Source organism: Aspergillus candidus, assembly GCF_002847045.1.
Source record: "Aspergillus candidus strain CBS 102.13 unplaced genomic scaffold BDW47scaffold_50, whole genome shotgun sequence".
Taxonomy (NCBI): domain Eukaryota; kingdom Fungi; phylum Ascomycota; class Eurotiomycetes; order Eurotiales; family Aspergillaceae; genus Aspergillus; species Aspergillus candidus.
Window position 1 is genome coordinate 123824 of NW_020194055.1, and position 22713 is coordinate 146536.

Genomic DNA, 22713 nt, shown 5'->3' on the forward strand with positions numbered 1-22713 from the left:
AGTATTCATTGTAGATAGATACCATCTGTGTGGGAGAAACAAGTCTTTGGTACATATTTCACCACTGCGGTGTATAATCTCAAGGGTGAGTGAGTTTGAACTGTGACTTATGCCTCATCTATCACTTGAATATCTTCTCATGTCCTAGGTCAAGTACAGTTCTCTAGTACTTTCCATGGTTGATTGTATTCCTGAGGCATATTTACCTTACTCACTCAGATATCAGTACATTCTAATGGCACGTAATGTTTCAATAATTATGGGCATGTAGAGTCAGTATTGGCTGTTTTAATGAATGGATGGAACTAAGTATACAGGCTGTATAAATTGGACCATACAAGACCCTTACTGATGCACGTGCTAGAATTTCTGTGGTTCTAGAAAGTCTATTGGCCAGTTAGGGATGGTCAATGAGAAGAACAAAGCGTGAAAATCAAGTCAGGAATACTAGAAATCATTCTACTATAGCAGAAAAGAAACACATAATGATAAGAACTCAATTACTACTATATTTACCATTGTAAAATCCGCATTACAATAACATCGTGGGGTAGATAGAGAGAAAACAAAGAGGGGTACAATTGGGGTTGAGAAGAACCACGGGACAGTCATCTGTAGTTGAATCCCCCCGCTAATACTTTTACATCAACGTCATCCTCTTCCTGCTCAGGCACCAACTCGTCAATCTCATCCGGACTATTAAAGAACCCTTCCCCTTTCCCCCTCCCACCAACATACTGACAACCTCACCACCTTCAAACCTGCCAACATCCATCCATCCTCACAATGAACGTCTTCGACGAACAACGCGGCCAAATCGCCCTCTACGCCACCCCGGGTTCCAAAGACGCTGCGACGGTAGCTATCATTCTTGAAGAACTCCGGTCAGTCCCTCCCCCCTCCTCCCCCTCCCCCACCTCTACACATACCATATCAACACAATTCCCCCAAACCATAAAAGAGCCACATAAAAGAAGCAACAACTAACAGAACAAAAATCCACGAACAGCCTCCCCCACACCATCCACCTCGTCTCCTCTTCCTCCGAAATCCAAGACCCCAACATCCCCGCATCCCCCACCCTCCCCCTTATGACAAACATCTCCCGCCACGGCACCCACCACGTCTTCTCCGGCTTCGCCGAAATAACCACCTACCTGCTCTCCTCGCACGACCAGCACAAACACATCTCCTACGCGCAGGGCTCCAAAGAAGCCGAAGAAGTCGCTCGCTGGATTTCCGTTGTGTCTACGACTGTTGCCGACAGTCATAACCACCACAACAACCACGACGGAAAGGACAAGGGCCCTGAGGGAGACGAGGAAGTGCCGTTTGCGCGCAAGGCGCTGGGCTTGTATCTAAGGCTTGAGCAGCAGCTTTCGACGGCTCGGACGAGATTTTTGGTCGGGAGTAAATGGTTTGTCTCCCCCCCCCTTCCCCGCTTTTTACCTTATAGGGTGTTTTGCCCTATGTTTTTTTTAAAAAGGGTGTAAGCTAACTGAAAATAAAGCACCCTCGCCGACCTAGCGGCCTTCCCGTACGTCGCAGCGGCGGGCTCAGTCGGGCTGGACCTGGAGCGGTTCCCGGAGCTGACGTCGTGGTTTGATCGCGTTGCGACGCTGGGGTCGGTTGCGAAGGGGATGGCTGCTGTTAAGCTGTCTGTTTAGCTTGCTTGCTTTCTGTAGAAGCTAAGTAGGTGTCTTGAGTAGGTGGTCAATGATGGGGTGGTTTGTGTTATCGTGCATCGTGTATGTTAAGATATCCCAGTTCGGTTTTAATTTATTCATTACTTCTTTATCTTTTTTGACTACATTGGAATTTGATAATTTCATCCATGTAAATAGTTAATGTGGAAGAAAGTGTGGAGAAAGCCAGCGGCCCAATTCTAATCATCCTATCCTATACTATATACCATCTACCCCTCTTCCCCTCTCGTATACACAGCTGTACATACATACAGTAGATCCCCCCAGCACCAGCACCAACACCCATTAATGATTCAAGTGCCAGGCTCCCGTGCCTCCTTCAACAAAGGCAGCTCTAACCATCTCTGGCTCATAAAAAAAACCATGTCTATCGTAAATTCATTAGTCATACAGCATGACTGCTGCGCAGTCCCCCATCGTTTCGGCCTCCGCTAACCAGAAAAATAGTCCAACACAAATAAACAGATTGAAGGTAGTATGTATAAACAAGACCAGATTGTAGGTCAGGTCAGCGGAAAGAAGACTAGGCCGGCGGAAGACTAGGCTCCTGCGCCTAGAATTAAGGCGCGGGCTTGTTTGGGGTCCGTTCCTAGGACGCCGATGAGATATTCGATGCTGTGTGAATCTGTTAGTATTCATGTGGAAGATTTGCAGCAATTGGGGGGAGGACATACCTCGCCTCCGACGCGAGCCGCCGCTTTTCTACCTGGAAGTCCTGCTGGCTGGTCTCCCATGCCGTAGTGCGTTCCTCTGGCAGGATGGTCTTGATGCGGAATTTGAATGACGCAGTCACGGGCCGATGGTCCGACGCGCGGACCTCAAGCCGTCGGTAGTCATACTGCTTGATTCGTCCCAAGCCGCGATACAGGATCCGATCACACCACGCGGGCGATCGCTTCTTGTCGCTCGAGTCGTACTCGTCTGTGCCCACGTCGTATTTGTAAGTCGGGGCGAACGTGATCGGGGCTTCGTTGAACGACCGGAGGCGAAATCCTGGGTTCTTGCGTCGCGATGCCAACAGCTGGTCCCGGTCGAGCAGTTTGGCCAAATTGTTGTTCCGGATGGCTTCGATGATCACGTTACGTGGGATCGAGTCAATGCGGTAGTTGAGATCGCCGTTGAGGATACAGATCTCGTGGTCCATGATCATTGAGCCGTCGCCGCCGCTGACGAAATGATCCAATCGAGCCGTGGGACTGTGCTCCGTGGGGAGTGATTCCGCCTCCAGAATTCCCGCGATGTCATTGTTGCGGTTTGCCGTCTGAGTCTGTCCAGCAGCCAAGTGGCAATTCACAAAACAGAGCGAGGTATCGTCGAGGATAAAGCGGAAGATAAGAGCACCCTAGAGAGTCAATCATGTCTATCCCATCATAGCGCCAGTAAAAGAAGGGGAAATACCTTATTCCCGTGCAATCCACCCATGCCCCGCTTCACCTCAGCGGCATTGACACCCTTGATACGATGGCGCTCTTTATGCTTGACAAAGATGCACGTAAAAAGACCAATTAGGTTCGCGCTGTGCAAAAGCACATACGATTCATCCAGGGGCATGCACTCGTTGATACAGCGAGTCAGATGTTCCATCCACACACGATACTGCCGACTCATGTGTTCCTTCTCTCCAGTTTCCTTCTTCTTGCTTCCCATGAGCAGGCTCTCTGCGCTACGTTAGTACAATTCGAACCGGGACCGGATTGACACGTACTGGCAGTAATCTTTTTATTCTCCAAATCGACCAGCTCCTGAAAGCCGAAGACCAAAATCTCCGGCGGGTTGTCGGGGCGGATCGCATCCTGGATAAAGGTGGTTGTACGCACGTTCCCTGGGGTAGAGGCACCGGCGTTCCAAGTCATGATGACGGCGTTGATTTCCCGGAACTTGCAGTATTCGAAGTCCCTGTTTTGCATCCGAGATTCTGCATACGTTAGCCATGGCCACACAATCCACCCAGGTAGACTTACCGAGCCAATCATCCTCCAGCATGCCATCCCACGAACGGATGCAGTTGTCTAAGCCTAACGACGTCACCTGGAGCCGGTTCATTGTCCATACGCTGCTGCAGTCCAGCAAGAACTGGGACACCGGGCTGTCGTGGGCAATCCAATCCTTCTTCACGGTCCAGGGATTGGTATTCGTGTCGTATACATATATCATGCCAGTCTTGTAGCCCGCCCAGAGATAGTCCCCGACGATGCCCAGACAGTTGATTTTGTACACGCTGACATTGACCACGGCCAAACATGCGTAATCGGCGGACGAATAGATGGTCACTTTGCCGTCGGCATGGCCGAGATACACGCGACCGCCATGTTTGGCTGTGTAGGCACCCGAAGTCACCTCGCCCGTATGCTGCGCGCCTAGTGGCCGTTGGAGAACTCGGAACGAAACATCGTCAGCTGCGTTGGGCCGGTAAATGTGAACATCCTTTCCAGTGGCCAGCCATAGTGTATCGCCAACAACCATCGAAAAGGTGTGCCCCCGCGCGACACGGTCGTAAGGGTTGTGGTAGCTGTACTGGAGCTGCGGGGTCCCCGATTCATCCGGCGGCCACACAAGCAAGCGGCCCTCGTCATCGAGGGTCCACATCTCCTTCTTATGCCGGAGGATCTTGATGACTTCCCGGCGTGATGGATAAGACCGGCTAGCAACGATCGCCCGAGTGGGGATATCGACTTCATGCAGTTCACCGGCACTTGTTCCCAACCACAATCGCTGTCCTTCGTCCTCTAGACCCGTCCCAGGTTTGAAAGCGATCGATAAACTCTTCACGGTTTCACCATGGCTCAGGCTCAAGATCTGTTCGCCGTCCGTGAGATCCCACACCCGCGTGAGATAGCCAGTGGTGCACACATGTTTCCCACACACATCCATCAGACGAGTGTCGTACCGCGTGTTGATCTCCCGCGGACCGCTCTTCAGGACGGGGGCGCGTCGGTTCGCACACGATGTATCCGGATAATCCACTCGCAAAATGCCCTCGCTCCGTTCGTCGTCCGCTTGGATCGGGCGAACCGGTTGCCGCCCAACGACCGGTTGCTCGATAACGGGCTGCTCGACACTAGGCCGTTCTGCGAGCGGCCGGGCAACTCTTGGTTTGGTTTCGCGAGAAAACGACGGTTGCCGTTGAATCTGGCTAGGAGTCTGCAGCTCACCGTGAGCATATGCTCGCGATCCCGGCCGCGAGACAGGACCGGTGTATGCGGGTTCCAAGCGCGACGCAGGTCGGGACGGAGACCGCGAGGCTCGTCGCCGTGGGGGGAGACCCGGCCGCTCGTATGGGCTGTCGATGGCCTGTAACCGATTAGACAGCGGCGGACCGGCTGTGGGTGCGCTCGCCAGCGATCTTGGCTGTACAGACGGCCCCTGAGGAATATGAACCATCAATGGTTTCGAGTGCACCGGAGGTTCCGGAGCCCCGATAATCCCCGACGGTCGAGACAACGACGGCTCCCGTGCGCTATGCATTGTATGTATCGGAGGGGCGGGAGACCCTCTCCCCATCAACGGGCTCCGACTTGGATGTTCCGGCTGCGACGGCGAATGCGGGAATGTCGACGCTCTGGATGTGGACAACTGCTTCGGCGATTTCTCCGGGCTACTCGGAGGTGTACTGAATGGTGAAACCCGCTCCTCGGAAACCGCACGCTCCGACCGAGGAGCCAAGGAACCTCCATCCTGGTGGGCCAACGCCGCCGGTTTGGCCGGGATCTTGGGCTTTGCTGCGCGGTTCGCAGGCGGAGGCAGCGACGCACTTTTCATCTTGCGACCCGACATTCCATCCTCCCCAACGCTGATGGTGTTCGACGCGCTCGGGGACAAGTGGGAGACCTTCTGCTCCGTTGGAACCGACGACGCGGACATGGGGGAGATCGCCCGATTGAACGGGCGCTGGGGTATCGCGGGCAACGAGTCCCGCACATGGTTGCCGGGGCTGCGAGAGGTCCGAAAATCATGGTCGCGATGCACTGGGCTTCCGAGTTCCCGCGGGGGTGACCGCGGGGAGTCCACCGTCAGAGTCGGCGCCAGCTGCGGCGAGGAGCGGAAGTTCATCGACATTGGCCGACTTTGCCGTCTTCCCGGTAATCTCCCGGGCGACCCACCGTTCCTCACTGAATACCCATTCGTCGGGACGAAGCCAGAACGGTCATCATGTTGCAGGTCGGAAGTCGAGGCCCACGGGGAACGCGAACGAGGCAAGTCGAGTGAAGCCCGGGCCCGGAAATCGTCAGTGGGCTCGGAGGATTTCAGGACGGACAATGAATCGCGCGACTGGGCAGACGGAGACGGGCGGCGGGTGGTAAGGTTCTCAAAATGCGACAACAGTGACGATACCGGTCTCTGCAGGTTCTCTGTAAGTACTATACAGTGGCCAGGGGGGATGGGACCGCAAAACGTACAATAGGAGCATTGTCCGTGCTCTCCTTGCCCTCTCCAGGTTTCTCCATGCTCACGATCGATCCAACACAAACTGCGGATCAGAGAGACCATATACCTTCAATTGCAACCAATTCCACCGAGTATCAAGGGGCGTGGCATAGAAGGGAGCTCAAGTGGTTTGCAACCCCGAGGTCGGCGGGTGGCGGAGTTTCGAAGTGGGCTCGGCGTAATGGGGGAACGAAGGCGGAATAAGGAGACAAAGGGATGACACTGGCTGAATGCCAGATACCACGAATCAGATGATAAAGAGAGAAGACAAGAGTATGAAAGAGGGGAAACGTGGGGAGGAGAGAGATATTAGTCGGGAGTGGTAGAAAGAGGGAGAGGGAGAGTGATGGAAAGGGAGAAGAGAAGAGAGGTGTGGGGAGGAGGCAGATGATGGACAACCAAGCCAGGTACCAAGACTGGCCACGCGCTGTCAGCTGTAGCTCGTTCCGCACGAGTCGGATTCTTTAAACTCAATATTACATACCAGTCATGATCATGGTCTAGTGATAGTCATCTCAAAAACTAAACAGTTGCCTACTGTTATACCAAGTTGTTCCTTTATCTAGTCCGATCAACACATCCCGGCGTTAATCTGGCCCTTTTGCCCCCCAGTCTCCACCATCCTCGCATCCGCCTCCCTTCTCCGAATTTCTTCCTTTTCAACCACCACCACCACCACCACCACTACTCCTTCGACCACCCCTGTCCCTGAGCCTCTCCCCTAACCCCATATCCATCATGTGGTACGTCACCCGCGATCGGATCCTGTCGATCACAAAACAGCCACACTAACGCTTTTTTATCTAGTAAACACATCCTCAACGCGCAGGTCTCTATCCGCTCTGCATGCTGTACATACCCCCATTCCTCCGATTGATATGAAATAATAACAATTCCAGGCCGGAAATGGTTTGACTGCGCTGAATGCCACATGGAGCAAGAAGACCACTCGCTCAAAAAATCCCCCGAGATGGTATATTACATCTACCCCACCATGAACCCTATCGTTGGTCTTGATCACGCCAATATCGGCTCAGCGACCCCATACATATCATATCATTCAAACGTGCTTCCAGAACCCAATATCTAACCAGGAATGTGCGCTCCAGATCTTCGCCTGCAAGAAATGCAAAAAGTGTTTCCGGAAGGACTCGGCGGAGTTTGAAGAAAGGTATACACTCCCTCACTTCCACATACACCCACCCTCACACAAAGAAAAAAGAAATCCTCCTTGATTATGCGTTACACTTCCACACACTGACAAGTCTACCCGGAATGCAGCGACGAATACTGCCCCCACTGCGACAACCACTTCGTCCTCGAAGCAGTGACGCCCAAGCCCGCGCTGCAGGTAGAGGGTGATGATGCTCGTGTCGATAACAGGTGTGTACTCTTCTTCAGACATATATCCATATATATTTATATATACATCTCTATATATATGTATATATGTGTGTTGGAAAATGCTGATTATGTAGAATGCTCAAGGATGATCGTGTGCGCGGCGACACCGAACGCTCCATCTTCTCTCTCAAAGATACCTCGGAGCGCTTGTGCTAGATATAGCTCTCTAGATCTGGATCGACGGATACTCGTGGTTGCGATTACGATGCTTATGATTTATGCCTTCCACATACATATACATACATACAAACATATACACAATACATACATTCATACATACTTACACACTCTCTACCTCTGCGTCTTGCTTAAAAATGAAATGAAGGAATGTGTGTATACGTCCCTTTTAGACGTACATATCAGCAATATATGGATACACTACAGATAGCTGCACCAACACACAGTTGAAAAAGAGAAGAGAGATATGGAAAGAAATAGCATGTTCAACGTAGCCCACATAGCTTAATCTAATTAACTAACTAGTCAACATCATCCCAGCAACAGGCTCACTCCCGGGAGTCGCTGCCCTCACCGCCACCGGGGCGCGTTAGGATGGCAGCCGTGGTGGTGCCCGACCGACCAGTCTTCTTCTTGGCGGCCTCCTCCTGCTTCTCCGTCTCTATGCTCTTCACGTAGGACTCGATCTGGTCATCCGGCAACATCTCGATCGTCTGGCCGGGCGCCATGATAGCCACCTCGATGTTCTTGGCGCCCGTCTGCACGACCTCCAGCAGCGACTTGATCGTCAGCTGGATCGTCTGCTCGCGGTCCATGTCATCCTGGTGGTTGCGTTCGAGGAACTCGCGGACGGTCTTGCTGGACCGGCCGATAGCGTTTGCTTTCCTATACAGCAAACATACCCATTAGCCGAAAAAAAACCCCTACCCCAACACTACCCCCAGTACAAGAAAAGAAAAGAAGAGAAATACCAAGCAGAATAGATCCCCGACGGCTCAGTCTGATATAACCTTGGCACGTCATCATTCGGATCGAACCCTACCACCAACGTGCTGATACCAAAAGGCCGCACACCTCCACTCTGCGTGTACCGCTGCTGCACCCCCGCAATGTACTTCGTGATGTATTCGATGGATGCGGGGTCTTCGACCGTCAGCCGGTGCGATTGGGCTTCTAAGCGGGCCTTGTCGATCAGGATGCGGGCGTCGGCGTTCAGGCCGGCAAAGGCCAGCACGGCGTGGTTGTCGACCATGGCGATCTTCGACGGTGTGATGCGGGTATCTTGGAGCTTGAGGGCGGAGCGCTTCTCGCAGCCGAGCACGACGACGTCTTTGCCTTTTACGCCGACGGCGCAGGTGCCTTTGAGGGTGAAGAGGGAGTTCAGCTTGTTGTTGGTTGGGGGAAGATGGGGGCGGGGATGGGGCAGCTGGGGTGCCTACCTCTCTTGACAGCTTCCATGGCATATTCTACCTGGAAGACATGCCCGTCGGGGCTGCAAATGGGCGTTTAGCTTGACATTCGAAAATTTAGATAACAGTTCAAAAATCCATACCTAAACACTGTCAAGCTGTCAGCATCTTCGGACCTCACCATTCAATAAAGCTAGGGTGATAGCTCTCTTACCTGACAGAGCTCGGTCATATCCGGACATTATGGGCAACAGCGATGTATCGAAGCACCAACGAAATATTCAGGTGATATTAAACAGGTCAGAAAGCTCGGAATAACGTTGAAAAAGATGAATTCGTGATATGGGGTCGTTGAATGCTGGAGATGTCCGCTGTCCGGTCTGGGCGATGACAGAAGGTCGTTGGACGCGAGGCCCGCGGCTGCCTCCAGAGCTCTGCTAGCGCTTGGCGCGCGGTTAGCTCGGGCTCTCCACCTGGGTTTCCCCTCACACTTACATGTCCTGGGTTTCAATCAATTGATTGTATGCTTTGAAATGATATGGTGTGTAATAGGGGTTTTAAAATGGTGATGGTCTTTTGGTCAGTCCAACAAATCAGGCTACTCTAGTATGTCGTGACCACTACTCTCTGCTGGGAAGATACTAGTACGTATATTCTGGCTCCCGGGAACATGATCGTCACGATCAAAGATCTAGTTGAACACATCGCATCTTACAAGAACTACATTCAAAAATTGCAGACAGAAGAACAGTCTAAAATGCCAGTTCAGTCCAAATTAACCGAGCATCTAATAGCACCCACATCTGTACAATAACGGCAGCTTAGGACTGCGGCAACTTTTCCATACAAAGGCACAGGGCCAGATGAGAGGACAAAAAACAAATAGGAATAAAGACAGAATAATTATGGACATTCAAAAAAAAGTAAAAAGTAAAGAAAAAAAAATAAAAAAAACAACCTTCGATTCCCAAACCGGATGCCTCGCATGTCCCAAATCTGTCATTGCTGGCTCAAATTTTGCTGGCTCAAAAGGAATACCCCAACACCCCCAACAGAGTCCGTTCCATTGTATCCCATCCGTGAGCAATACCGTAATCCCCCAATGATTCCTGAGTGCCAAAGAGTGCAGAGATGAACTCGCAAAAGAAAACAATATCTAGAAATGCAATGCCATGAGTGAGTCACGACGTCCAATCGGGTGGCCATCCCAGCGATGAACAACCCCTCTGCAAGTCCCAGGCCGAGGAAACAACGGGCTGGGGGAAAGGTAGCCAACAAATCGGAGAATTGACGGACGAAGCCGCCCCGGCCTCCGTCGACCAGGACAGGTCCCTCTATACCCTCAAGAACATCGCTTGCAAACACGCAATAATAAAACATACCGAAAAGGCTGGACGTAAAGGCTGTGCAAGATGAGACAAAACAAAGACCAATCCGATGAAACGACGACACGCTACCGGCCTGCTCCTCCCAACCGAATGCACCCGAACGGCAGAATCCCTTATACAAACACGCATCAACGAGTATCAACCATCACATATACCAACAATCTAGACCACCATATTGACAAAAACAAAGTGAGGAGTGCGTCATGAACAAGAAGGTAATGGGTTAAGAAAAGTATCTCCAGGGACGAAGATTTTAAGTGAAGAGAGGTTCCTGGATCTACGCAGGAGACTTGTTCGCGCCAGCGCCGTTGCGGCGGGAATGGCCATCGTCGGCCACCGTCAACCCGCCCAGACCGGTGGACAGGAACGCAAACGGATCGCTCGCACCGTCATTCCCGTAGAAGGCGCCATTCGAGGCACTGGTCGACGAGGCATGGTCGGCACCGGTGAACGCGGCCTGCGTGGCGGGGTTGGCGAACGAGGCGGCCGAGTGCGAGGCGTTGGTCGAGCCGTAGCCAGCATTCATCTGACCACCCATCGGGGGGTAAGCAGCACCCGGGCCGCTCCCCAATCCGGCCGACGGCAGGGCGTAGCTGCTGGGCCCGCCAAACTGCTGGTTGTTGAAGCCGCTGAATCCGCCCGCGCCCGCGGCGGAGGTGAAGGGGCCAGGCGCCGGAGTGCTGGCCATGGAGTTGGGCCCCATGCTGAACGTCGACGGCGGGTCCATCGGCGACGGGAAGGCCGAATCGGCGACCACCGCGGCCCCGGACCGGGGGCCGCCGCAACGCAGGCAGTTGATGTTCTTGGCGAAGTTGTGATAGCCACAGCCGTCCCCGCCACACTTCCAGTCTCCTGCCCGGAAGGGGACGACACCGCCGTTGCCACCCATGCCTCGCGGGTGGCCCATACCGTGACCGTGACCCATGTGGGGAGGCATCATCGACGGAGGACCATAGCCATACGCACCATATCCCATGGGGTCGGGGTTGGCCGCCATGGCAGGGAACGAGCAGCGGAAGCAAGCGGTGCGACGCTGGAAGTTGGAGAAGCCACACGAGGGGCAAGTCCAGTCGCCCGGTCGGGGGCGGTTCTTCGACGGGGGGAACGGGGTGAGGATCTCGGCCGCACGATCCAGAACACGGCTGGAGGAGGGAGAGACCTCGATGGCCTTTTCGTTCAGGGCACGGCCATTCATGCAGAGACTCTCAGCAGCCTGGAAGTCACACCAAAGTCAGATCTGTTTGGGGAACATCGAGAAGACCGAAAACACATACCTCTTCGTGCGATGAAAAGACCGCAAAGCCCGTGCCGGTCGGTTTGTGCTGGTCCGGCGTGCGGAGAGTCCAGAAGGCGATGGGACGGCCACCAAACTGGGTGAACCAGCTCTCGAGCTCCGACTGCGTCGTATCGTGGGGAAGTCCACTCAGGTGGAGGACCTTGCTGCGCTCCGTCAAGAAAGCACGGACGTCGGCGCGGGCATCCATCGGCCGGGTAAGGATCTCGGGGTGCTCGTGCGGAGGCTGGGATTTGCGGATGAGCCCGCGGAGGACGCGGGCCAGCGTGATGGCCTCGTCCATGGCGCGTCGGGGGGAGGCGGGGGCCAAGGCCTGCAGGTGGAAGGGGAGGTTGTGCTTAATGGGGGCGGAGGACTGGACGGGTTCGACTTCGAGGGCGGCGCAGATGTTGGAGAGGGAGCTGGGGCCGAAGGGCAGGGACTCCGGGTGGTGAGTCTGCCATCTCTGATACTCGGTGCGCAGGTCAAACGTCCGGGAGTGCTGGAGATACGGGGGCAGCACCACCGCCTTGTCGCGGGCCTCACGGGGCAGTTGCACCCGAAGGTCCCATGAATCCAGTGTCACAAAGGCGAATTCCAAGTTCTTGCTGATGAGATGTTCCTGGGCGAAGGCGTCAAAGCGGTTGATGGCGTCGCGGAAAGTACCTGCCGAGCGGACGTGCTCCCATGTCAGAGTTGTAAGGCTCGCTTCAAAAGACCGTCAGCCATGGAACCAACAGACCGAATACTTTTATTGGTGGAAAGGGACGTGAGGGGCAGATGGGGAAACCAGGTAGGAAGGGCATTGATGGGTTGATGGTCGATCAATTGGACGGTTGGATGCACTTACTGCAGAGAGGCGTGATGGGGGTGTTGACGGGTTTGACGAGAACACTTTCGTGGTGCAACTAGACGGGAGAAGCAACCCAAGTCAGCGATATGCGGGTAAATCACAACATGTTTTTGTTTTTCTGTTTCTCCAGATACACTTTCATCTCTTTTACCCCCCTCAGTTACCCCTAGGCGGGGCAACGAGTCCATTCGGGGGGGAGAGGGGAACAGGGCGTAGAAAGGAGGAGGGGGATGAAGCCGTGTTTCAACCTTCCCCGATTGGAAAAACCCAGATGAACGAATTGCTTACCTCCTCGCACGTTTTGGTATCCAACAAAATCCAGCCTAACTCAATCACCTCCGCTGAATCCTTAGTGACATAGACTCCATGTTCGTCGCAGGTGGTTGCGACGTGGACGACAATATAGCGATCCAGCTTAGGAGTGGGCGCTGAAACGGCTGCCATCGCTCAAGCTGTCTGGATGTCGAGAAGGCTCTCACAGGCCGAACAGGGTAGGAGGGGAGAGAATGGGAAACGGTCGACTCGAGATGGGAGGACGAGATTGTAAAGAGTTTAATTTGTCTCTATTTGGTGAGCAGGGGGAGAGAGACACCGAGAATAGAGGATAGAAAAAAAATACAATAAAGTGCTCAACCGGTGAGAGCTGGAACAAAGAAGAGGAGACTCCCAAAAAGGAAATAAAAAAGAAAAAAACGGAAAAACCAGTAACGGGGAACGAAAGGGAAGGGGAGGAAGAGAAGGTGGATTCGGTCCTAAGGGGGGGGGGAGGGAAAGAGAAGAGGGAAAGAGGAGAGAGAGAGAAAGGAAAGGAAAAGAGAAAGTTGGTCCACCGTAGGTCTTTTTTTTTTTTTTTTTTTCCCTTTTTTGCCCAGGTGGAGCGTCGAGATTAAAGAGAAAAGTTTCGGGGTTGAAGGTGGTTCGATTTCACTATGGACCCGTACCAGATTCACTCTTGTTCTTTGTTTTTCTTTCTGTTTTCTTTACTTATAACCACTTGTCACTCCAGTTGAATCTGGAAATCTTGATCGGGACAGTTGTTAGATACTAACCCCAGGTATGATCTCATGGAAGTCAACTCTCTCCCACCGAGGTTACTCCCTGAGCCTTCTCTGTTAATTCCATGGAGATACATCAATCTCTGTGTGGGAAGGCGGCCGATACACAAGGATTCATGTATCAAGGCGGTATTGATGGAGTGTGGATGTATACACCCGATCCATTACAGCTGGAAGACGGAGGAAATAATCCAATGCATGGGAGTCTGCAGCTGTACACCACTTGCCACTTTGATATGCAGTTCTTTCTAGGTACTTTGGGATGCACAGAGGATTGTTCAGATGTCGACTGTCAGGAGTGATACTGACGGCGGTGTAATGCAGTATCAGACAGTATCCAAGTAAATAATAGGGGATGATGATTGCCTCCATTTGATTACATATCATTACTTCTACAGGGTTGATGATATGAATGTTTCCTAGTAGTGATAATGAGGAGATATCTACCCTGTACAGAGTACCTCAGTAGTGACTATAGTACCAGCATTCTTCCTGTCAACTATAAGTGAGTATATGGACCGACAGCAGTCTAGAGATTACTCCATGTTTTACTACCTGTAACCAAGTACCTATAGATTACAACAAGCAACAGATAACAAACAGCATTATTACATCCATTACTCCCCATCAATCTGTATCCAGTCCACTATACAATTCCTTTACAGTTAACCTGAAGAATATATAAGAAGTTATAACAAAAGAAGAAGGATCATCATAATCATAATAACAATCAAATAAAGACCTAACCAACACCATATCCCCAAGACCATCAAAAGAATACAACACTGGGCCGTGGGCCTGGCCTTAATCCCCACCAATGATCGGTGTCTGACCAGCTAAAGAACGAAGTGGGATTTCCCGTCTGCATAGAATTATTAATACCAACCTATCATCCATGCCAGGCAGACAGAATAACAATAACAATAATACTAAGTAATAGTTATCACCCCCAAGGCTCTCCAAACCCCCAGGCTGTAAGAGCCAGAGAACAGAGTAACCACAATCCAAGAAAAACATGCTGACAGTAAGAGTACTTACCTACCTTTACAGATGTCCATGTATTGTTAGTGTCTAGGCAATAACCAACATACCTATCATATGAAGAAGGTATCGACAAGCTGACAACCTCAAGGGTGAGACATTTGCTGCTCTCCCCACTCGGAACCAAATGTCCGAATGTTTGGTTCTGCTTGAGGGGAGGTACTACATACATACCTATGTATCTAACAAACGGAGTAGTATCGGATTATCTGGCCATTCGTCCATGATAGGATAGCTCGAGACACTAGTGAGTGGGAAGTGTCCGTCCGGTCCTAGTTAAGGTATGAGGTAAGAGTGTGCATTTGCGGGGAGCTCGACAGCCTCCAGCCTACCAGGCTTTGATTTGCCACCGTGGATTACCGTAACTATTGGCTCTGGCTTTGGGACTTTTTATTCCCTGTCGATGGATGTTTCGTTTGTGTTAAATCCATTGGTGGTGGAATTTGTTTGCAATGGCTGGGAAATTGGGATGGTAATTATGCCGTTGTCAATGGTTTGTTTCGTTGAATTCCCCGGGCTTGATTATATGAGATATAGACATGATACATATCAAGAACTTGGAGTAGAAGTAGCATCGATTGAAGAAACAAGTCATATGAATAAATCCCACGGGAGAAGAAAAACGTAATTACATTGCCATCCCATCCATCCACTCATGACACCCATACCGACCAACCCGTGAAAACACACTTCAACAAACGCCAGGCCTATTCAACAAAGATAAGAGAAGGAAGGAACGACAGCAAATGGGAATCAAATCTACACCTCATCCCCAGCCTCGGACTTGATGAACGTCGTCCGGCTATCGTCATTCTCATCTTCTTCCATAATGCTCGGCTCGACCGAGACACCCCGACGGAGCGCCCCGTGCTCGATCGATGGACGAACACTGCCGGAGCGGACACTACCTGAACGGACACTCATCATGTCGCTGTCTCCTTCATCGGTGCCGTCGCGCGGTCTGGCGCTGCTGCGCCGGGAGCCGCTCGCCGTGGCCAGGAGCTTCAGAACGGAGTTCTTCACCTTGACCAGGGCATTCCGGCCGGCTGCCTCGGCCGCCAGGCCTTCCTCGATCGTTTGGTCCAGAAGCTCTTTGACTTCTTGCGCCAGGGCCGTGTTCTCGGGAGCGATCTCGATCTGCGCGCTGCGGACGCTGGAGTTGAACCCTTGGTCGTCGACGCCTTCGGGGTTACGAGATCCTGAGCGGGAGGAGACAGCCGGGGGCGGGGCGATGTAGAGTTTGCTGAGGAGGGAGAAGAGCAGCTTTCGTTCCTCTTTGGTGCAGCGGTTCGGGCCGGCGCTAATGCCGAGGACACGCTCCAGGATGTCTTTGACCAGTGCGAGGTGGACGAATCCGCAGGCGTTGCTGCTGGCCGCAGCCCCGGCGAGGACGCGTTCACCACCGAGGCCGATCACTCTCCGCTCGTCGGTCCACTCCGCAAGCATTCCCACCACACCGCTCATCAGGGCTTTCACCTCTCGCTCGCCGATACTCTCATCGATGTCTCCGTCGCTATCCTCTTCTGCCTCAAGCGAGTAGTGTTCCTCAGCGGCGTTGAGCACGGCCCGGATAACAGGCACAGCAGTCTTCCTCATGTGCTGAGTATTGGAAACACGGGAGTGACAGTACACGGGGAAGAAGTAGGCCAATGCTTGTCTGAGAGCCGGGTTTTCGCGGGTGCGAGGGTGAAAGAAGGATAAGACCAACGACTGTAGTAGAGTATCGATAGCGGCTTCGTTGTATTCCTGGATAGCCTGTGGGATATTACCCTTAGATGGCGCAAAAGCATTGGTGAGTAGCAACTTGGATAAGGCGGTTGCCGCAGCTGCCTGCACGGTGATGGGCGAATTTGCTTTGAGTGCGCGTGAAAAGCACTTGAGGAGCGGCTTTTGGAACACCGGCGGGGACACGGTCTCCCCATCGGATTGGGTGACAGGCGCGAGCAATGTGGGATGAGTCGTTACCATATCGCACAAAATCTGGAGTGCCGTGACCTGCAAGCCCTCGTGGCCTTTGCTGTAGCAGTGGATGAAGAGAGACATATTCTCCTCGGCTAGCGTCTGCAAATGACACTTTGATTAGTACGGCGCAGTCAACAAAGTATACGGACTCTGGATATACTGACCTTATCCAGCATGCAACACAGACCCAGACACTCCAGCCCCCTCTCTCTGATGGGTGCCTCGTGGCTTCGGACAGCAGGGACTACCAGGTTGTTCAACATGGTCACCAAGTTCATGTTCTCCTGCAAATTCCCTTCTACATTCTGCAGCATACACAGCGCAATATGCAGACACTTCATATTGACCATGATTTCGCGAAGCACCTTGGCCTTAGCCTCCTCCTTGTTGAAAGGTTTGTTGTCTTCGCCACCCGGAGTCTCGGACCGTTGACGGGAGCTGGCGTCGTCGCTGATCTCAGATTTGGCAGACACGAAGCTATCCTCAGTGACGATGGTGTCGTGAACTTCGGCAATGGCTTCGAGAACAACACTGCAGAATTCGCTTTCGGCAGCTGTCGCAGGGCCACAGACAGACCTCAAGGTCTCAACGGCAAGCTTCGTGCACTCCTGCGGCATCTCAGGGATAGCCAGCGACTCGCGCAGGAGAGAAAACATCTTCCGTCGTCCAACCTCATCGCTGTAATCCAGAGTCAATGCAATGTGTAGGAGTTGTTCCACGATGAACTCCTGCTCAACGTCATCATCCTCGTTTGCGTCAGGATTCTCCTTGGCAGCCCGCTTCCGCTGTAAGAGATCCGTCAGGTACTTGTTCAGATAAAAAGCAAAGGCGGTCACTTCGGGCATCTTCTCGTCGGCAAGACTGTCGTATTTTCCTTCGTTTTCCACACGGCAAAAATCATTGAATGACCGGAGGAGGAAGACCGCTTCTGCGGTTAGCGACTCCCAGAACGGCTCGTCGAAGACAACGGCCTCCCTATAGTCGGGCCGTCCCTCCCAAAAGCTGGCCATTGCTTCGTGAGCGATGCCAGACTCGATACCGGCGTTGACCACATCGATTCTCTCTAGCAATTCCAACAAAGCTGGAATGTTGGGTGGGGAACGCTGGCCTGTAGGTCCCCCTTCAGATTCGCTATTGGTCCCAGCACAGTCCTCAACCCAGCGATCGTAGAAAAGTTTTCCAGTGGCCTTCCTGACACTCTCATCTCGGTCACGTAGGCCCCATCGGAGCATCTTCTCTCGCATTGACAGTGACAAATGTCGGAAGTCTCCCAGTGTGGGAAGTAGACGGGAATACAAGGCACGCCGCGTAGGGGCATCGAGATCTCGGGCTCTTTCCAGGAGGTATGGAAGTGTCCTTTGCATAAGAGGCAGGTTGACAAGCAAAGTCTTGCGCACATCGGCGCTCGTATCGTTCTGCATGATATCGACAAGTTTCTCGACAAGGGCACTGCTATCGTCGTCCTCTTCCTCATCCTCATTTCCAGCTAGACGGCCTAATCCCATTACGGCTTGCACCCGCACAGAAGGTTCTTTGTCTCTGATTCGCCTCAGCAGGCCCTGGCGGACGGCACGGTACACATCATCATCGACCGTTTCCAATGAGTTGACGATATGAACGATGGTCTGAGTCGCACGGAAGCGCACGGTTCTGTCCTTTGCAGACATGATCGGAGCAAGGAGAGCGACCAAACTGGCCGTCAAGCGCGCAGTCGGCGTTTCAGGTATACCCTCATCATCGTCGTCCGAGGCGAAGAGCTCCGCGTCTTTCTCCGACGCATGGGTCAAGAAAGTTCCAAGGAATCGCAAGATGCGGTCACCGACGGGTTGAGATTTCTTGATTACCAAAATACGCAGCATGCAGCGACCAATCTCCACATTGAGCTCTTTCTCTGGCAGGGTCTCCTCGGTCGGTAGTATAGGTTCTGGCGCGCTTTGGTCATCCTTCTTGGACTTTCGAGAAATTCCGCAGCATGATTCTTGGAGTTTCCTCAGACGAACAACGAGTTTACGGTGACCAGTGGTCGAGCGCTGGGCATCTGCAAAGAGCGAGCCGACATCGCGACGCAGGCTCGGGACGGCTTCGGGGGCTTCGGGCTCTTCTGGGATGGCGAACGAGGGAGTCGCGGAACCGGCACGTCCTCCTGAGGCTGACGACTGCGCTGACGCCTTGCGTGACGAGCCTGATGTCGAACGGGCGGAAACTCGAGCAGGCATGATGGTGTGATAGTGAGGAGGGGTATGTCGTGAGGAATGTCGCTCAGCGGGTGGGGGTGTTGATAAAATCAAAAACCATTACCAAACAGCGTCATCTATGGTTGGATTTGATATTTTCTCCGTGGAAAGCGGCGATTCCGCGCAGCACTCCCGGGTGTAAGTGGTAGGTGGTGTCGCAGCGGGGATGCGAAATTGAAGTTGCGGCGTTTTTGGCGGAGCGATAGATGATAATAACGAGGTGACAGGACAGTCACGGGGTTGCGCATAAACAAACAGCCCAAACGGGAAATAACCCGATAAGGGCTAGGGCTGCACTCAGTCTCTGCTACTACAGTACTGTAGCGGGGGTAATCTGCCATTTAGATCAATCACGCTCCCCGAAAAGCGATCTATACCAATGTATTATGGCATCTCTCCAGATAATTAAGCATTGTATATCAATATAACGTCATGGTGCTCTTGCGCGTCTCCGCTTCCTATCATGTAACCACTCGATCGCTATCGTCAAGCACGCCATCGCACACGTGACTTGTGATGACTAACGCCGATGATCGGCTCCCCGAACATCGATGATTGTCCATCTATTCTTCCTTCTTTCCCAGACAGTCATTCTAACGGCGTTCTGGGGTGCCTCTGTTGGATTTCAAAATCAAGACAATATGTTCCGTCAAAGTGTTCGGCGATTTGGCACCACAGCCCTCCGTGCCGCAGAGGGCTCGACTGGTTATGCAGTGCGAGTGTCGCAGGCGCAGGGCTATGTCAACGGCCTTACGGAAGGTACGGCACTGGCACCATACCAGGCTCTCCCCCGCAAATGCGAAATTGAACGAACAAGAGGTTGCTGACATGCGTTTCAGCAATCGGAAACACGCCGCTCATCCGCCTGAAGCGCCTCTCCGAGCAGACCGGCTGCAACATCCTCGGCAAAGCCGAGTTCCAGAACCCCGGTGGCAGTGTGAAGGATCGCGCGGCGCTATTCGTGGTCAAGGACGCCGAGGAGAAGGGCTTGCTCAAGCCCGGCGGAACGGTCGTGGAAGGCACCGCAGGCAACACGGGCATTGGGTTGGCGCACGTGTGCCGGTCGAAGGGGTACAAGCTGGTGATCTACATGCCTAACACGCAGTCGCAGGGCAAGATCGATCTGCTGCGGCTGCTGGGTGCGGAGGTGTACCCTGTCCCCGCGGTGGCGTTTGACAACCCGCAGAACTACAACCACCAGGCCCGGAGACACGCCGAGTCGCTCGAGAACGCCGTCTGGACGAACCAGTTCGACAACACCGCCAACCGCCAGGCGCACATTGCCACCACCGGCCCGGAGATTTGGGCCCAGACTGGCGGTAAGGTCGACGCTTTCACCTGTGCGACCGGCACTGGTGGCACCCTGGCGGGTATCACGCGCGCACTGAAGGATGCCAGCGACGGAAAGGTCAAGAGCTTCCTGGCTGACCCGCCGGGCAGTGTGCTGCACAGCTACATCCAGAGTGGAGGCACATTGAAGGAGCGGTCCGGAAGCAGCATCACTGAGGGCATTGGCCAGGGTCGTGTGACGGACAACCTGGCGCCGGATGTTGACCTGCTGGACGGCTCGCTGACCATCGCTGACGAGAAATCCATTGAGATGGTGTACCGCTGCCTGGACGAAGAAGGTCTGTACCTGGGCGCGAGCTCTGCGCTCAACGTTGTCGCCGCGAAGGAAGTCGCGGAGAAGCTCGGCAAGGGTAACACGGTCGTTACCATTCTCTGCGATGGCGCTTATCGGTACGCCGATCGCCTGTTCTCGAACACCTGGCTGCAGAACAAGGGTCTGCGCAATGCCATTCCCAAGCACCTTGAGAAATACATTGTGCTTCCTTAGATAGGGATTGGGCCGTTTTAAGAAGGTTTATAGACGGTTGGACACAACCAATACGGTTACGACAGCTCCCGTACTCATGCCGAACGTTTCAATGTGATCATTACTGTACATAGCAAATTGATTGACTGCATGCGTGCGAGTATGGCGACTCGACTTGATCAGAATCGTAATTATAACCTCGGCACGGATATCGGCTGCGTGGGGGGTTCTCTATACCCGTTATCAACCCCACTGATGCGCCCCGCGCCTCCATGCGGAGTAGTAACTATAGCCTCGAATCCGGGGGTTGACCTGAATACAGGAGCAGAACTTCAATTGCACAATCTACATCAGTACTACCAGAGACAAATCCCAGCATAGTACCAACCTGAACAACAAATTCAAATCTACCACCATCGCCCCAACTAATCCCTCCACAGCCTTCTCTACCAAACCAACCCAAACCAAAGAAAATGACACCAACACGAACCGAAAACCTCGCCAGATGGTGCACGACACTCACATACGACGAGCTCCCCGAGCCAGTCATCCAGCGCACCAAATCCCTCTTCGTCGACTGGATCGGCTGCGTCATCGCCGGCCGACACCACCCCGCCATCGCAGCGATAGCAGCCTTCAGCAAGCAGATGGGACCCGCGTCTGGAAAGAGCGAGATCGTAGATGTCAGTGGGGGGTCAAGCAGTGCTGCGTTTGCGGCGCTTGTGAATGGCGCTGCGTCGCATGTTGTTGAGCAGGATGATTTGCATAATAGTAGTATTGTGCATCCGGTGGGTTTTCCCCTCTTCCACACGTACCGTTCTAGGGAATTGGGGGGGAAGGGTTGACGACATGATGAATGAATGTCGTGGCTGATTTTTGGTAAAGGCAACGGTTGTGTTTCCCACGGCGCTGGCCGTAGCGCAGGAGAAAGGAGCGTCTGGGAAGGAGTTCATCACTGCTTGTGTAGTAGGGTACGAGGTTGCTTGTCGGACGGGGGAGTATCTCGGGAAGACCCATTACCAGGTATGTACTACTTCTATCTTTTGTTTTCGTCCCAGTGTATACAAGTACAGCATGTATAAATCAGAATATCTAGCTAACAGCTAATAGAACTTCCACTCAACCGCAACAGCAGGAACACTCGGCGCCGCAGCAGCAGCAGCAAAGCTCCTCAACCTCGACACAGACAAAATGCTCTCAGCACTGGGCACAGCAGGGACGCAAGCAGCCGGACTATGGCAGTTCCTGCTTGACGCGACACACTCAAAACAAGTGCACACCGGCAAGGCCTGCTTCGACGGGATCTTCGCGGCGTACACAGCGCAGTCGAACCTGCTGGGCCCGCGCGACGTGCTCGAAGGAAAGCGGGGGATGGGAGCCGCGCTCGTCCCATCAGGAGCGACAATTCCAGCAGCAATTGACGCCCTACTGGGGCAGAAATACTCCGTGCTAGAGTCGAGCTTCAAATGGCATGCGTCGTGCCGACACACGCATCCCAGCGTGGACGCGCTGCTGAAGATCGTCGAGACGCATGACGTCCAGATCGGCGATATCGAGAGCGTCGTGGCGCGCATGTATCAAGCTGGGATTAATGTGCTGTCGATGAGTGAGCAGGCTGAGACGGTGCACCAGAGCAAGTTCTCGATGGGGTTTGTGCTGGGTGTGGCGGCTAAGTATCGGCGGGCGTCGATTAATGATTTCACGGAGGAGGCGCTGCGGGATGGGGTGATTAGGGAGTTCCAGACGAGGGTGAAGATGGTGCTGGATGAGCGGATTGATGGGAGGTTTCCGGAGGAGTGGACGGGGTGTGTCACTGTTACGACTAAGGACGGGGATTCCTATACGGAGGAGGTGGATGTGGTTAAGGGTGATCCGGGGGATACGTTGTCTTGGTAGGTCTTGTGCTTTACTGGCTGGTGGAATGGTTATACTGACTGATTATCACAGGTCGGAGTTGGAGTCAAAGGTGGTTACGCTCGCGCATTATGCAGGGCTGACAGATCTGGCGCCAGTCAAGGCCATCATGAAGCGCGTTGCTGGGCTCGAGTCTGAGAGCAATGTGCTGGGGTTCCAATTCTAATTCCCCTGTTCTGTGGTTGCTGTAAAATGCCACTGGAGCCCATGCTAGGCTATACAATAGGTAGATGTCGAAGAATCACTTGTTTGTGCGTACATCTGAATCTAATATG

General features: G+C 53.2%; 8 protein-coding genes across 8 annotated transcripts; 4 read left to right on the forward strand and 4 right to left on the reverse strand.

Annotated features, from left to right (window-relative positions):
• The first annotated feature begins 679 nt into the window (after positions 1-679).
• Positions 680-1797, forward strand: BDW47DRAFT_110878 (glutathione S-transferase family protein). Its single transcript, XM_024813821.1, has 3 exons — positions 680-884; positions 1010-1417; positions 1511-1797. Exons 1-3 carry the CDS (start codon positions 787-789, stop codon positions 1665-1667), a joined length of 663 nt encoding a protein of 220 aa, XP_024669204.1. The 5' UTR covers positions 680-786; the 3' UTR covers positions 1668-1797.
• Positions 1798-1875: 78 nt separating this feature from the next.
• BDW47DRAFT_67917 (putative inositol polyphosphate phosphatase) lies at positions 1876-6600 on the reverse strand. Its single transcript, XM_024819596.1, has 6 exons — positions 6104-6600; positions 3668-6044; positions 3412-3621; positions 3105-3364; positions 2381-3048; positions 1876-2321 (listed from the first exon to the last, which is right to left on the reverse strand). The coding sequence occupies exons 1-6, from the start codon at positions 6149-6151 to the stop codon at positions 2246-2248; spliced, it is 3639 nt and encodes a 1212-aa protein (XP_024669205.1). The 5' UTR covers positions 6152-6600; the 3' UTR covers positions 1876-2245.
• Positions 6601-6730: 130 nt separating this feature from the next.
• BDW47DRAFT_110880 (CHY zinc finger protein) lies at positions 6731-7792 on the forward strand. The gene is made up of 6 exons (XM_024813822.1): positions 6731-6874; positions 6939-6982; positions 7031-7104; positions 7241-7302; positions 7413-7514; positions 7610-7792. The coding sequence occupies exons 1-6, from the start codon at positions 6870-6872 to the stop codon at positions 7689-7691; spliced, it is 369 nt and encodes a 122-aa protein (XP_024669206.1). The 5' UTR covers positions 6731-6869; the 3' UTR covers positions 7692-7792.
• A 180-nt stretch (positions 7793-7972) lies between these two features.
• On the reverse strand, positions 7973-9327 carry pre6 (proteasome core particle subunit alpha 4). Its single transcript, XM_024813823.1, has 5 exons — positions 9117-9327; positions 9046-9052; positions 8933-8985; positions 8465-8852; positions 7973-8378 (listed from the first exon to the last, which is right to left on the reverse strand). Exons 1-5 carry the CDS (start codon positions 9142-9144, stop codon positions 8042-8044), a joined length of 813 nt encoding a protein of 270 aa, XP_024669207.1. The 5' UTR covers positions 9145-9327; the 3' UTR covers positions 7973-8041.
• A 1240-nt stretch (positions 9328-10567) lies between these two features.
• Positions 10568-12860, reverse strand: BDW47DRAFT_119760 (putative RNA binding protein (Arp); the record flags this gene model as incomplete). Its single annotated transcript, XM_024815394.1, has 4 exons — positions 10568-11503; positions 11565-12271; positions 12414-12471; positions 12705-12860. 4 exons carry the CDS (start codon positions 12858-12860, stop codon positions 10568-10570), a joined length of 1857 nt encoding a protein of 618 aa, XP_024669208.1.
• A 2101-nt stretch (positions 12861-14961) lies between these two features.
• BDW47DRAFT_110884 (condensin subunit YCG1) lies at positions 14962-18856 on the reverse strand. Its single transcript, XM_024813824.1, has 2 exons — positions 16639-18856; positions 14962-16573 (listed from the first exon to the last, which is right to left on the reverse strand). Exons 1-2 carry the CDS (start codon positions 18688-18690, stop codon positions 15272-15274), a joined length of 3354 nt encoding a protein of 1117 aa, XP_024669209.1. The 5' UTR covers positions 18691-18856; the 3' UTR covers positions 14962-15271.
• Positions 18857-19298: 442 nt separating this feature from the next.
• On the forward strand, positions 19299-20685 carry BDW47DRAFT_110886 (cysteine synthase A). Its single transcript, XM_024813825.1, has 2 exons — positions 19299-19467; positions 19548-20685. The coding sequence occupies exons 1-2, from the start codon at positions 19350-19352 to the stop codon at positions 20543-20545; spliced, it is 1116 nt and encodes a 371-aa protein (XP_024669210.1). The 5' UTR covers positions 19299-19349; the 3' UTR covers positions 20546-20685.
• Positions 20686-20997: 312 nt separating this feature from the next.
• Positions 20998-22604, forward strand: BDW47DRAFT_133791 (MmgE/PrpD family protein; the record flags this gene model as incomplete). Its single annotated transcript, XM_024817931.1, has 4 exons — positions 20998-21312; positions 21410-21547; positions 21635-22416; positions 22472-22604. 4 exons carry the CDS (start codon positions 20998-21000, stop codon positions 22602-22604), a joined length of 1368 nt encoding a protein of 455 aa, XP_024669211.1.
• Positions 22605-22713: the final 109 nt, after the last annotated feature.

What these genes read in the sequence shown, in the direction of transcription:
- BDW47DRAFT_110878 (XM_024813821.1), top strand. Translation starts at nt 787, where the DNA reads ATGAACGTCTTCGACGAACAACGCGGCCAAATCGCCCTCTACGCCACC. An exon ending in ATCATTCTTGAAGAACTCCG is followed by an intron (nt 885 to 1,009) that starts GTCAGTCCCTCC and finishes ATCCACGAACAG; the next exon opens with CCTCCCCCACACCATCCACC. An exon ending in TTTTTGGTCGGGAGTAAATG is followed by an intron (nt 1,418 to 1,510) that starts GTTTGTCTCCCC and finishes CTGAAAATAAAG; the next exon opens with CACCCTCGCCGACCTAGCGG.
- BDW47DRAFT_67917 (XM_024819596.1), bottom strand. Translation starts at nt 6,151, where the DNA reads ATGGAGAAACCTGGAGAGGGCAAGGAGAGCACGGACAATGCTCCTATT. An exon ending in GAATAAAAAGATTACTGCCA is followed by an intron (nt 3,365 to 3,411) that starts GTACGTGTCAAT and finishes AACGTAGCGCAG; the next exon opens with AGAGCCTGCTCATGGGAAGC. An exon ending in CGGCTCGCGTCGGAGGCGAG is followed by an intron (nt 2,322 to 2,380) that starts GTATGTCCTCCC and finishes AGATTCACACAG; the next exon opens with CATCGAATATCTCATCGGCG.
- BDW47DRAFT_110880 (XM_024813822.1), top strand. An exon ending in CTCTATCCGCTCTGCATGCT is followed by an intron (nt 6,983 to 7,030) that starts GTACATACCCCC and finishes TAACAATTCCAG; the next exon opens with GCCGGAAATGGTTTGACTGC. An exon ending in TCGGCGGAGTTTGAAGAAAG is followed by an intron (nt 7,303 to 7,412) that starts GTATACACTCCC and finishes CCCGGAATGCAG; the next exon opens with CGACGAATACTGCCCCCACT.
- pre6 (XM_024813823.1), bottom strand. Translation starts at nt 9,144, where the DNA reads ATGTCCGGATATGACCGAGCTCTGTCAG. An exon ending in CATGGAAGCTGTCAAGAGAG is followed by an intron (nt 8,853 to 8,932) that starts GTAGGCACCCCA and finishes TCACCCTCAAAG; the next exon opens with GCACCTGCGCCGTCGGCGTA. An exon ending in TCGGGGATCTATTCTGCTTG is followed by an intron (nt 8,379 to 8,464) that starts GTATTTCTCTTC and finishes TTTGCTGTATAG; the next exon opens with GAAAGCAAACGCTATCGGCC.
- BDW47DRAFT_110884 (XM_024813824.1), bottom strand. Translation starts at nt 18,690, where the DNA reads ATGCCTGCTCGAGTTTCCGCCCGTTCGACATCAGGCTCGTCACGCAAG. An exon ending in TGTGTTGCATGCTGGATAAG is followed by an intron (nt 16,574 to 16,638) that starts GTCAGTATATCC and finishes TGTCATTTGCAG; the next exon opens with ACGCTAGCCGAGGAGAATAT.
- BDW47DRAFT_110886 (XM_024813825.1), top strand. Translation starts at nt 19,350, where the DNA reads ATGTTCCGTCAAAGTGTTCGGCGATTTGGCACCACAGCCCTCCGTGCC. An exon ending in TGTCAACGGCCTTACGGAAG is followed by an intron (nt 19,468 to 19,547) that starts GTACGGCACTGG and finishes CATGCGTTTCAG; the next exon opens with CAATCGGAAACACGCCGCTC.